The 10,787-nt window shown below is 66.0% G+C and overlaps 1 protein-coding gene across 1 annotated transcript in view; it reads left to right on the top strand.

The window, feature by feature from the left end:
- Positions 1 to 2,023: 2,023 nt before the first annotated feature.
- Positions 2,024 to 10,787, top strand: part of PDE2A (phosphodiesterase 2A) — an 87,650-nt gene continuing 78,886 nt past the window's right edge. The window contains exon 1 of the mRNA XM_064441605.1: positions 2,024 to 2,229. Coding sequence (XP_064297675.1) covers positions 2,162 to 2,229 — 68 coding nt within the window. The 5' untranslated portion in view covers positions 2,024 to 2,161. The remainder of the gene's footprint in view (positions 2,230 to 10,787) is intronic.

Here is a 10,787-nt window from a genome sequence, read left to right as displayed (position 1 = left end):
ATATTAATCCTTGTGAATTTGTCAGGAACCGCTGTGATTTGAGCGCTAATCTCTTAGCATCTATAGTAATCTCTTAGGATCTATCGCTGCTCTAAAGCCCCAGCTGGTGGGTTCACAACGGAGCAGGGGAGTAGCAACATATCCACGTTGATTTTAAAGCACGTTCCTCCCCTCTCCTGGGAGAAAACGTGACCCTGGAGGGATGGAGACCCGCAAGGCTAGTGAAGAGCAACCAAAATGGCTCCTTTCGGTGCAAAAATCCGTGAAGCCTAGCTCCCAGTTGGGTGGGATGCTGCAAAGCCTGCAGCCCCCGGATGCTCCTGGGGACTGACGTCAGGGTGGTTGTACTGGCTCGAGCCAAAGGTCGGTCGCTCCGCCTTGCCAGCGGCCGAGAGATGCCAAGGGCGAGTGTAAGAGCAGGGCAAGTACATGCAAAACTTGCCCGAGGTCTCTCCTGGCCTCTGACCAGGTGGTGCTCGGGGATGTCCCGAGCTACTGGCGGTTGCTGTATCATTGTGTGCGTGAAAACTCTGCCCTTAAGCCATGGGAGCTTTTAGCATCTGCAAGATCCTGAGGCAAGAAGTTCTGCTCCTCACCTTCCGTGGGATGACCTCCTCCCCTGCTTCGGTGAGGTTCCTGTTAGCTTCGCCTGCTGTCTCTAGCGCTTGCATTGGAAGGAGCTGAAATGCTTAAGTATCTTTAAAAGTCCAGGCTGCTCTTGCTCCTTCTTCATTCCCTCCCCTCGCGCCAGGAGATGTGGGGTTTCGTAGCAGGCAAAGCCTGCTCTGACCCTCCGACCGTCCCACCCTGGGGACAGCTCACCCTGACAGCCCCCGGCCCAGGGCGGCCCAGAGAGGGAGATCCCGGCGTGGCTCTGGGGCCCAAACCCACCCGACGTCCTGCAGGACCGGACGGGCAGTGCAGCGGCTCCTCCAGCACAGCCAAGCCAAGCTGCGGCGGTGCTCGGTGCTGCACGCGTGCAAAGGGCCGTGCGCTCGGCAAGACTCCCAGAAGGAAGCTGTTCTACCTCGGGAGGTGCCAGCACAGGCACGGAGTGGTGCTGCAGGCACCTGGGGGGCTCCTGCTCCTCCACTGCAGCCCCGCCTGCGAGTGGGCTGGGGTCTGGGAAAGGTTCAAGCTGGGGGCTCACCCGTGTGGGGTGGCCAAGGGCTCAGCATCCCCTCTGTGCTCTTGGCCCCGCTTAGCAATGCAGCGGGCAGCATCCCGCAGGCAGTAGCTCCACACCTCCTGGACAGCCCGGGCAGGGAGCTGCTGTGGGGGCGCAGACAGCCCCGTATCACCTGGGCTGGGATCTGTTTGCAGGATGATACCGCCCTGGCAGGGACATACATGTGGGCCAGCGCTGTCCAATACTGCTCGGTGCCACCCAGCACCCTTGGGAAAGGAACCTGCCTGTGGGTCGGGTGCTGCCCGGTACACCTGGGGCAGGGACCTGTGGGACCAGTGCTGCCCAGTATCTTGTGGCAGGGACCTGCCTGTGGTCCAGTGCTGCTCTGTAGTGCTCGATGCTGTCCGGTGTCCCTGTAAAAGGCTTGTGGGTCTGGTGCCGCCCAGTACCCCTGGGGCAGGGACTTGCCTGTGGGACCGGTGCTGCCCAGTATGGCCCTGCGGAGCCCAGTATGGCCCTGTGCTGCCCGACGCCGCCGGGGCAGGAGCCGTGCAGAACGGGCTTGCAGTCCCAGCGGGCGGGGGGCGCCGGCGGGGCGACCACCAGCGCGGGGCGGGCAGGGCCCGGCTGAGCCTCGCCAGACAAAGGCGGCGGCCCCGCGGAGCGGCGCGGCGCGGCGGGCGAGGCCGGGCGCGGCGCAGGGCGGGCGGCGGCGGGCGGCAGGTGCGGACCCCTTCGGCCCCTCCGCGGGAGCGGCGCGGCCCCCGCCCAGCCCCGCGGAGCCGCAGCGGCGCTGTCAATCAGCGGCGCCCCCCCCCCGCCCTTCCTCCCTCCCCTCCCGCACGCCTCGGCGCGCTGCATCGGGCTGGGTGACAGCAGCGAGCTGGAGACACCCTCGCCGAGCGCGGCGGGAGGCTTCGTTCCCAGCCAGCAGCGAGGACCGGGTGCAGCGGCGGCTCCTCGCTGCCCGCAGCCCGCCGGCAGCCCTCACCGAGCCGCCCGCCTGGCAGGGCTGCCGAAGCATGCGGAGCCATGGGCCAGGGCTGCGGACACTCCATCCTCTGCCGGAGCCAGCCGTACCAGGCGGCCGCGTCTGACCTGTGAGTCCCCTCCCGCCGGCACCGGGGCTGGGGGGAACCGCGCCGAGAGGGAGGGATGCTCCGGGGGTGATGCTGGGTGAAGGAGTCAGGGAGACGCTGGGGAGAAGGGAGGCAGGAAAAAGTTCCTCCTGCCTGACAGCTTGGTGGGGATGGGGTGGTTGGGGACGGGCGAGCGGCTGCCATCCCCCCCCATTTCCCCAGTAGCCAACTGTGTTAGTCCAGGGCAGGTCATCGCTGGCAGCTGGCTGAAGGGCTCTGTGCCGGAGGGCTGGTGCGAAGAGCATCTCCCCGTTTCCCCTCACCCCGTGGTGGTTTCCCGCAGGGGCAGAAGGCTCCTGGCCCGGCGGTGGGCTGCGATGGAGGGGGGCGGTCCGGGTGACTTTGTGAAATGCAGGTCAGGCCTCTGAATCGTGGTTTCGGTGGCTCCACGCAAGACAAGAAAAGCCACCCCACACACCCCCACCCACGCAACAGGTCTGGGGGTCCCGGTGTTGCTGCACCCGTTTGCACGCAGCGAGGCAGGGAGGGGACCCTGGGGGTCACGGGGATCTTGTTCCGCAGCGCTGGCACGAGGGGCTTTGCGCTTGAGTGTGGGGTGACCTTGCTAAGGGATGACAGTGCTCCCTGGAAGCCGGGAGGGGTGATGCTCCAGAAAGCCCACGTGGGAAGAGGGGCTGAGCTGGCTAACGGGAAGCATGCGGTGCCTGAATTCCCATCACCCGCGGCCTCGGCTGAGGATGGTGGAGACCCCCCGGCTCTGCGCGCGCGCGTGTAGCGCTCACGAGGCTCCGCAGCTGCTGGGTAGCAGGCTGCGTGCAGGCGGTTTGCAGTACGTGGGTGCTCTGCCTCCCGGGTACTGGGAGATGCCGGGTGCTCCCAATCCCTTGCCCCCCTGCCCCGCCCCGGCGGTTGCTGGGATCAGACCCCACATTGCCAGAGGGGTGAGCTGATCCAGCGGGGAAGGAATGTGGGTGCAGGGGGATGAGGAGGAAGGCAGCTCGGTGCTCGGATTCCTTTGTCTGGCGGTGCCAGCTCCACATGCTCGGGCACCGGCCGAACCGCTCGGCGCAGCAGCCTGCGCCGGGACCACCGCACCCAGGGGCCACCTCGCCGCGCGGGCATCGGCCCAGGAACGGCCTCCCGCCTCCTGGAGCGGGTGCTTTGGGCGATGACAGGACCATCGGGGTGCGAGGGAAGTGGCCGCCTGCTCCTGCCCCAAGCCCCACGTGTTTCCCTCCGGCACCACCAGGTTTTCGCACCTTCGCGAGGTGACCTTCAGATAGGAAGTTTGCCTTTCTCTCTAGAAAACAGCCTCCAGCATCCCTCCTGCCTACACGTGGTGTGGGGCTTAGACCCACCTTCTGGAGGCACCAAGAGCTGCGGATCCCCCTACGCTGCTGTGGGTGCCGGGCCTGATCTCTGCGGGCAGCATCCTTCCCCCCCCAGCTCTCCTGGCTCACCCTCCGTGCGCTTTGTTCCCCGCAGGGAACCTTCCGTGCTGCCACCAGAACGTGTGCCCATGTCCTTTTCTTTAAGCAAAACACACAAAGGTCTTGAAATGCCGCGCTGTCCCCGCGTTTCCTCCGGCTGGAATGCCTCTGCTGACTCGCAGATGCTCTTTAATGGCTTTTAAGAAAGGTGGACGCTGTAGAAACTTAGCGTAGCTGGGCCGGCTGCGCCCCTCAAGCCGACCAGGGCAGGAGAGGCAGGAATGCCGGGATGCTTCCCCCTTTTACCCAGGGTACAACCTAATGTCCTTCCTAGGAGGTGTTTGTTGCTGTTCCCGCACACCCTGGGGGATTTATAGAGGCGGAAAAGCTTCCCAAGTGCTTTCAGGCGATGCCCGTGCAGCCCCCCGGGCGCTCGGCCGGAGCGGGCGTCCCCGGCGAGGCCGGCGCCGTGGGGTGATGCCGCCTGCTCCCTGCCTCCGCTCGAGCCCCGCGTTGTTTAGCGCCGCCTTGGCTCGTGCGCTGCCGGCAGATCCTAGCGACGCGGACGCCCGCCCTCGCAGCGCGCCGCTGCCCGGCTGCGGGTGCTGCGGGCGGCCGGGATCCGTCGGTGGGCCAGGTATCCCACGTGAGGGGTCGATAGGCTTTGATTTATCTCAGGGGAGCGTCGGGTGGCAGCCAGTCAAGTGCCATTTTGCATTATCCAGGTCACGTTTTAACCCATTTCCTCCTTTTTTTTCCCCCGGTGGGAAGCGTGTTCCTGGGCGGGCGGCTCCTGACCCGGTTAGTGGTGGGTGGGATGCCAGGGTGCCCGGAGCTGCTGCTCTCGCAGCATCTGGGGCTGGAGGAGAAGCAGCTGAGCTCCATGGATTGAAAACACGGAGGAGGAGATGTCACTCTGAGCATCCCTGCAGGGAAGGGCCCGGCTCAGCGGAGCCTGGGGAGAGGTCAGGGCCTCCTCTGGGGAGCGGGCAGGGCTGCCTGCTCCTCGTCCCGCTCTCCCCGCTGCCTGCTTGGCTTCTGGCAGCTGCCTGCGGGATGTGTGAACTGGGCAAGCGTCACCGTGCTCAGCGCCAGGCCAGCGACGGCGTCGGTGCCAGGCGTGTGACGGAGGAGGGACCGTGGCTGTGGCCACAGCTGGGACGAGGGGCTCCATCCTGCCCGCGGCACGGCCCCCCAAGCGGGGGACAGGGGAGGGCCCGATGTCCTGCAAGGGGACAAAGATGGTTCTTACGCATCTTTGCAGGAGCCCGTTAGTCTCTGTGCCGGTTATTCCAGGTCGAGGCCAGGATCTGGATGGCGTGTCCCTGCCAAGGCTCGTGCACGGGCGACGTGCAACGCACCGTCCCCATTTTACCTCCCCGATGCACCCACCTGGGAGCTGCTTCCTGCGGGGTCCCGGCCCCGGGGGGTACCCAGGGGGGCAGCTGGAGGGGCTGATGGCACGTGCTGGCAGCAGAGATGTGGCATCCATGGGGGTTGGGCTAGGTGGCCTTTAAAGTTCCCTTCCAAACCCCCCCCCCATTCTAAGGTTCTGTGATTCTGTGGCTTCCTCGGGTGGCCTTAACTCCGCAGGTACCCAGGGAGCAGTGCTGGCTGGGGCGTGGAGGGCGCGAGCTGCCTGGCAAAGCCGTTCGGCTGCCTTTTGGAGGTCTCCGAGCATCTGTGAAGCCGCTGGAGCCTGCCCTGAACCTCTGCCTCGTGGTTATTGCCAGTCCCCGGGTTGCATGTTTAAAGAGCCATGGACAATACGGACTCCTTCACCCTGTCCGGTGCCAGGGCAGCCTGGTCCCCCACCGCTGGCCTCCTCGGGGTCTGCGAGCAGCTGCGTGTGATGTTCTCCAGGCTTTTGCAAAGCCTCAGGCTTTTCGTGCCTCTGCCTGGTGCCGGCACGTTGGCTGGGGGGTGTCTGGGGCACTTCAGCATCACCCGCCTGTGTAGGCACCTAGCCCTGGAGCTCGGAGGTGTCTGGTGGAGAGGATGGAGGGGAAGCTGTGAGCTTCCCGGCACCCTGCGCATCCCCATGCCCGGGGAGGTCCCCTGGATGGGGGGAACACGGCCGGCAGCTTCCCCTCCATCGCCCTGGGACATCCCCCTGAGCATCCTCAGCTTGAGAGCAGCGGGTGGTTTTAAAAGTGTCGAGGAATTAACCTGCGGTGCTTGCCGGCTGCTGGCCAGATGCTCGCGCAGGTGCAGGCAATCAGGCCGGCCTCCGCTCCGCCGCGCAGGCTGGCACGCCGTGGGGCTGGCCGCGGCCCGGGGCGGCGGCACCGGCGGCTCTGGCGGCGAGGGGCTGCACCGAGCGCATCCTGGCCATCCCCCCGAGCCGAGCCCCCCGCGCATCCCCCCCACCAGCTGCGCCTCTGCACCGTCTCCAGCAGGACAAGCATCCACCCGGGGCGCGCAGCCAGCTCTCCGGCAGCTCCTCCGTGGGGCACGCGGGATTCCCCGGGGCAGCGATGGATGCAGCAGCTCTTTCTGGGAATCCCTCCTGCCTCCCGCTTTCCCCCAGCCCTGCTCCCCGCTTTTGCTTTTGTCTCTTTCCCGGCTCCCACGTGGCTCGCCGAGAGCCGTGCTGGGCTGCAGCCAGAAACGCAGGCAGGGCCGGAGCTGCCTGGGACTTTCTGCCTCTCCAGCTTTCTCCTACAAAGGGCTGAGCTGTCCTCGTTAATGGATGGGTCTGTCTGGAGGGGGGGAGTGAGGGGGATGCAGAGCGCTGGGAGATGCTTTGTCTGCTGCCGTGGCTCCATCCCTACGGCAGCGGGGAGGGGGTTAGGCGATGGAGAGCTGGCAAAGCGCAGGCAACGGGCAGCCTGGCAGCTCAGACCCCCCCTGCCGAGGTGTTGAGGGTGGGTGAGGGTCTTGCCTGCCTTGCAATGGGTGACGATCCCAAGATTTGCTGCTTGGGTGGGTTGGAGCTGGGGTCAGGGGCCTCCGGCTGGTCCTTGGGCAGCCATTCCCGGCCGATGGTGGTCCACCATATTGTGACATCCCCAGGCAGCAGGAAGGGGTCCCCAAAACTTGTCACCCCCCCTTGTCACCCCCCCTCGCGGGATGGACCGGCCTGCGGGGCTCGCTGAGCGTCGGCTCAGAAATGCCACAGGGGCTGGTTATTTGCCAGCAGCGGCTCTTGGTCCTGCCCCCGTCCCCAAATCCTGTGCCCTGCCCTGGCACAGCCTGGCAGAGCCCGGCCTGCAGCGCCGGCGCGGGGAGGCGGAGGGGAAAGGATGACTTGAGATCTTCCAGGGAGCGTTTTGGGTGGGTTCAAGCCTTCTGGGTCTTTGTCAGTTTATGTTTTCTATAATACATCAAATAGAAAAGGGAGGTGGTTTCGCGTGGGTGCATTTCCCACAGGAGATATTAAAACCTGATGTTTTTTGCCTGGGGCTAGGCGGGGTTCAGGGCTTGGCCTGGGTGTTGCTGCCGGCAAGGACAGCCTCGCGGCGTGTTCCGGCCCCCCCAAAGCCCTCCGCTCGCCAGATGTGGTGGAGGACCGTTGCACTCGAGGAGGGTAAAAGCAAACAGCAGCTGCCGGTGCAGCCTTGTCACAGAAGTGATGACTTAGCCAGAAAGCCTCCCCTGGCTCGTAATCGCTTCCCAGCCCCTTCCCAGTTCCTTATTAGCTTGCATGTTTCAGCTGGGTGACTCAGAAGACACCAAGGAGCTATTTATAATGAGCCTCTGAAAGGTTAAGACCGGTGGAGGGCTTTTTTTCCCCACTACCTCTTTCCCTGAGCTGTCGCCAGCCAAATGCGGCTGCGTTCGCCGTGGCCGCGGGCAGGAGCGGCCCTGGGGCAGGCGGGTCTGGAAGGGGACCCGTCCCCGTCCCCTGAGGTTCAGGGTCTGGTTGCTCCGGGGTGAAGATGCTGATGCTCCCCTCTGCCTGGCATGCAAAGCCTCCGTGCAAACCCCTCCTTGCTGACGGGCACCCCCGAACCTCACCCGTGGCACTAACGCTCCTGCCTGCGGGGAAAAGGTACAGGCAGGGCTGCCCAAACCCGCACCTCCGGGGATCCCAGGGAGCTGCAGGCTGGGACGCGAGCCCTCGCTGGCCTGGACGGCACCCAGGCTGGCTCCGCGGGCGCGAAGCCCTGCCAAGCGGTGGGTTCGATCAGCTCGCTGGGGATGTCGCGCTGATGGAGCCCGGGTGTGTTTGGGGACGAGGCCAGCGGCTGCTCGGCGATGCACCGGCCCGAGCCGCAGCCTCCGCTCCCCCCCGAGCGGAGCTGGGACATCCCTACGGCTTCGCAGGAGTTTGCAGGCTGGGGTTTATTCCCCGTGAGGGGATAACGCCGTGTCCCTGGGCCCACAGGTCCATCCTTGAGCTGATACTGAGCTGGAGCCCGGCTGGAAGGACAGAAGCCACGGGTGCTGCCCTGCTTTTCCCTGCTCTCCGATAAAACGGGGCCTTTTCCCGTATTTGTTTTTCACCAACGATAACGCAGCCAGGCTGACGGCAGCATCCTTCCGTGTGGAAAGAGCAGGTGGAAGCCGTGCCGCCTTTAAATAAGAAACCAGTGCCAGAGCAAGGCAGCTCCGGCGCTGGGGAGAGGTGTCGGTACCAGCGAGGTCGTTAATCTCCCGGCTCAAGCAGGGTGACGATACATCCCCGAACGATTTTATTATCAGCTACTCGAGGCAAGAAATCCCTGCCCTGTCCCCGCCAGCGAGCTGGGAGCTCCTGCTGCCCAACGGGCTGCGGCTGTGGGGTGCCGGCGATGGGACCTGCAGCTCAGCGGGGGCTGGGAGGCTCTTTGGTCCCGAGCGGGATCGCCCGGGGGACCCGCGGGACACGGGGACCCCCTCAGTCCTTCTGCAGCACCTTGGGGTTCTGGTCAGGTGGGGAATTGGGGTGCGGGGAAGCTCGGGGCTGCGGTTCTGGTGCGCGGGAGATGGGCTTGGCCTCCCTCCGGCTGCTGTGGGGCTTTAGGGCTAAGTTTAGGGTTAGAGCTAGGACTAGGGTTAAGGTTGGGGCTCCCAGGATAGGGGACCCCCAAAACTTGAGAGTTTTGTTAAAGCCCGAGCCAGGAGTGACAGCGCCGGACTGGGGGCGCTTGCAACAGCCCACAGATAAAGCGGAGTCAAGGCGTGAGAAGTCACACGGGTCGGCCGCGGGACCATCTCGGTGCCAGACGCCAGGGTGATGGGCGGCTGGGCGTACCGCGTTTACTCGCAGAGGCTTTCGGTTGCTCCAGCCCACGCCTGCAGCTGCCAGCAGAGCTGCGAGCGTGCACCGGCTCCTCTCCCCATCGCCCCCCGCGGCTGCCGTCGGCTGCAGAGCATCCCGGGGGTCCCTCGGGAGGGAGGGGGTCACGGCAGGCTCGGCCACCGCCGCAGCTCAGCAGTGTGAGCCAGGAGCGTCGTGACCTTTGTTAATTAAATTCGTGCTCTTTTGATTTCCCCTGGTCCCCTCCAGCGCTCTGCGCCATCAGAGGCTTGGGCTCCTCCAGCGGCGTGATGCAGTGTGTTAATTAAGGGGTTTCTTCCGAGCCCGCCCGCACCGTGGGCGCTGCCGCCCGGCCGTACCCCCGGGGCGGCGGGTCTGGGCTCCGGCCGGCCGTTGTGCAGGTGGACACCATCGCCCATCCCAAGGAAGCCACGAGATACTAGCGGGGGAATTCACAAGGGGGATGCTTGGGGTCAGGCAAGGCTCCTGCCCCAAAGGAAATGCCAGCCCAGCTGCTGAGGGTCGAGCAGCCCCCGAAATAAGCATGAGCACCCTAAGGTGCCCTTTGGGTGCCGGTTTCCCTTGGCTAAACATGGGGTATGGAGCGGAGGCGATGGCAGATCTGAGCAAGCACCCGCTTGGGAAGATGCTGCGGGGAAAAAGGGGGTGCCGGTGGTGGGAGCCAGGGGTGAGCTGGGATCGCTGCGCCTTGGTGGGGGGGTTTCAGAGAGAGGCCGAGGGGGGCTGCTGGTGGGGCTGGCTGTTCCCAGGCGAATGGCACTCCCGGGAACGGCTGCGGCTCCTCGCCAGGCACCCGGCTCCCATCCTGCTCCTGGCAGATGGACGGGATACCCGTGGGGCTGCCCAGCTGCCTGCGGCCCCCCAGGGAGAGCGGGGGTAGGATGCGTGCCGCGCCGCGCCGTGGGGTGGGCGGAGGGGGCACCGGTGCCAGCGGCTCCGCGCGTGCCCTCCCACACCCTGGGAGCTGCGTCAGGGCAACGCCGGGGGCACGTCCTTGGGCTCCCCCAGGTCCAGCCGTGACCGTCACCCCCTCTTCAGGCGGCCGGAGCAGGCTGTCCCGCTGCATCGCTCCCATGGGAATGCGGGGGTGGGAAGGGGGTCTCTTCCCTCCTGGGGGTAGCGTGGGAGCGGGTTCGTGGGGAGCGTGGGTGGGCTGCGGCCACGGCTGTTTCGGTGAGGACGGAGGGGCTCTGCGGAGGCGGGGGCTTGGCAGGGGCCCGCGGCGCTGCTGGGGACCCCCCTCCCCGCCGCGCTGGCAGGGAGATGGGACAGCAGGTCCGTGGGCTGGCGAGCCCGCAGCTCGGCGAGGAGTGCGAAGTCAGGCGCGCTCGTGCACCCGCTCGTGCGCGGGAGTCGGGAGCGCGCTGGGGAGCAAACCCCGCGTTCGAGGCCAGCGTGCGGAGAGCCTGTGCTGGCCCCCAGCCGTGCCCCCCGCTCCCCTGCAGCCCCCAAATCTGCAGGCAGAGCAGAGGCGCGGTGCTACCGAGAGGGCCGTGGGACCAACGGGCTACCCCGGGGACCCCGTTTCATCCCTCCCCGCTCCATCCTCGGTCGGATCCTGGCACCGCCGCTCCTGCACCGCAGCAAAGCAGACCCTGCGATGGGGACCCCACCGAAGGGGAGGGGACAGGGCTGGGGACACTTGCCGGGGAGGGCGAGCACCCAGCTGGCAGCCCTCCTGCAAGTGCCCCGGCCGGGCACGGCATGGCAGAGAGAGCTGAAAAGCCATTAATTCATAGAAAGTGCAATCCAGCATTAATAGCCTGACCCGCTCCAGCGCTGGTCGCACCGACAGCAGCACCCGGCCACCCTGCCGAGCGGATTGAAGGTCATTGCTGGAGAGCCGGTGCCGAGGGGGCTTTGGACAGCACCAGGGGCCACGGCCGAAGGATGCGGCACCTCCGTGCCCACCCCAGGGCTGA

The sequence above is a fragment of the Phalacrocorax carbo genome, chromosome 1, assembly GCF_963921805.1.
Source record: "Phalacrocorax carbo chromosome 1, bPhaCar2.1, whole genome shotgun sequence".
Lineage (NCBI taxonomy): Eukaryota > Metazoa > Chordata > Aves > Suliformes > Phalacrocoracidae > Phalacrocorax > Phalacrocorax carbo.
The sequence above is the reverse complement of the archived record's forward strand: the minus strand, read 5'-3'. Positions and strand labels throughout refer to the sequence as shown.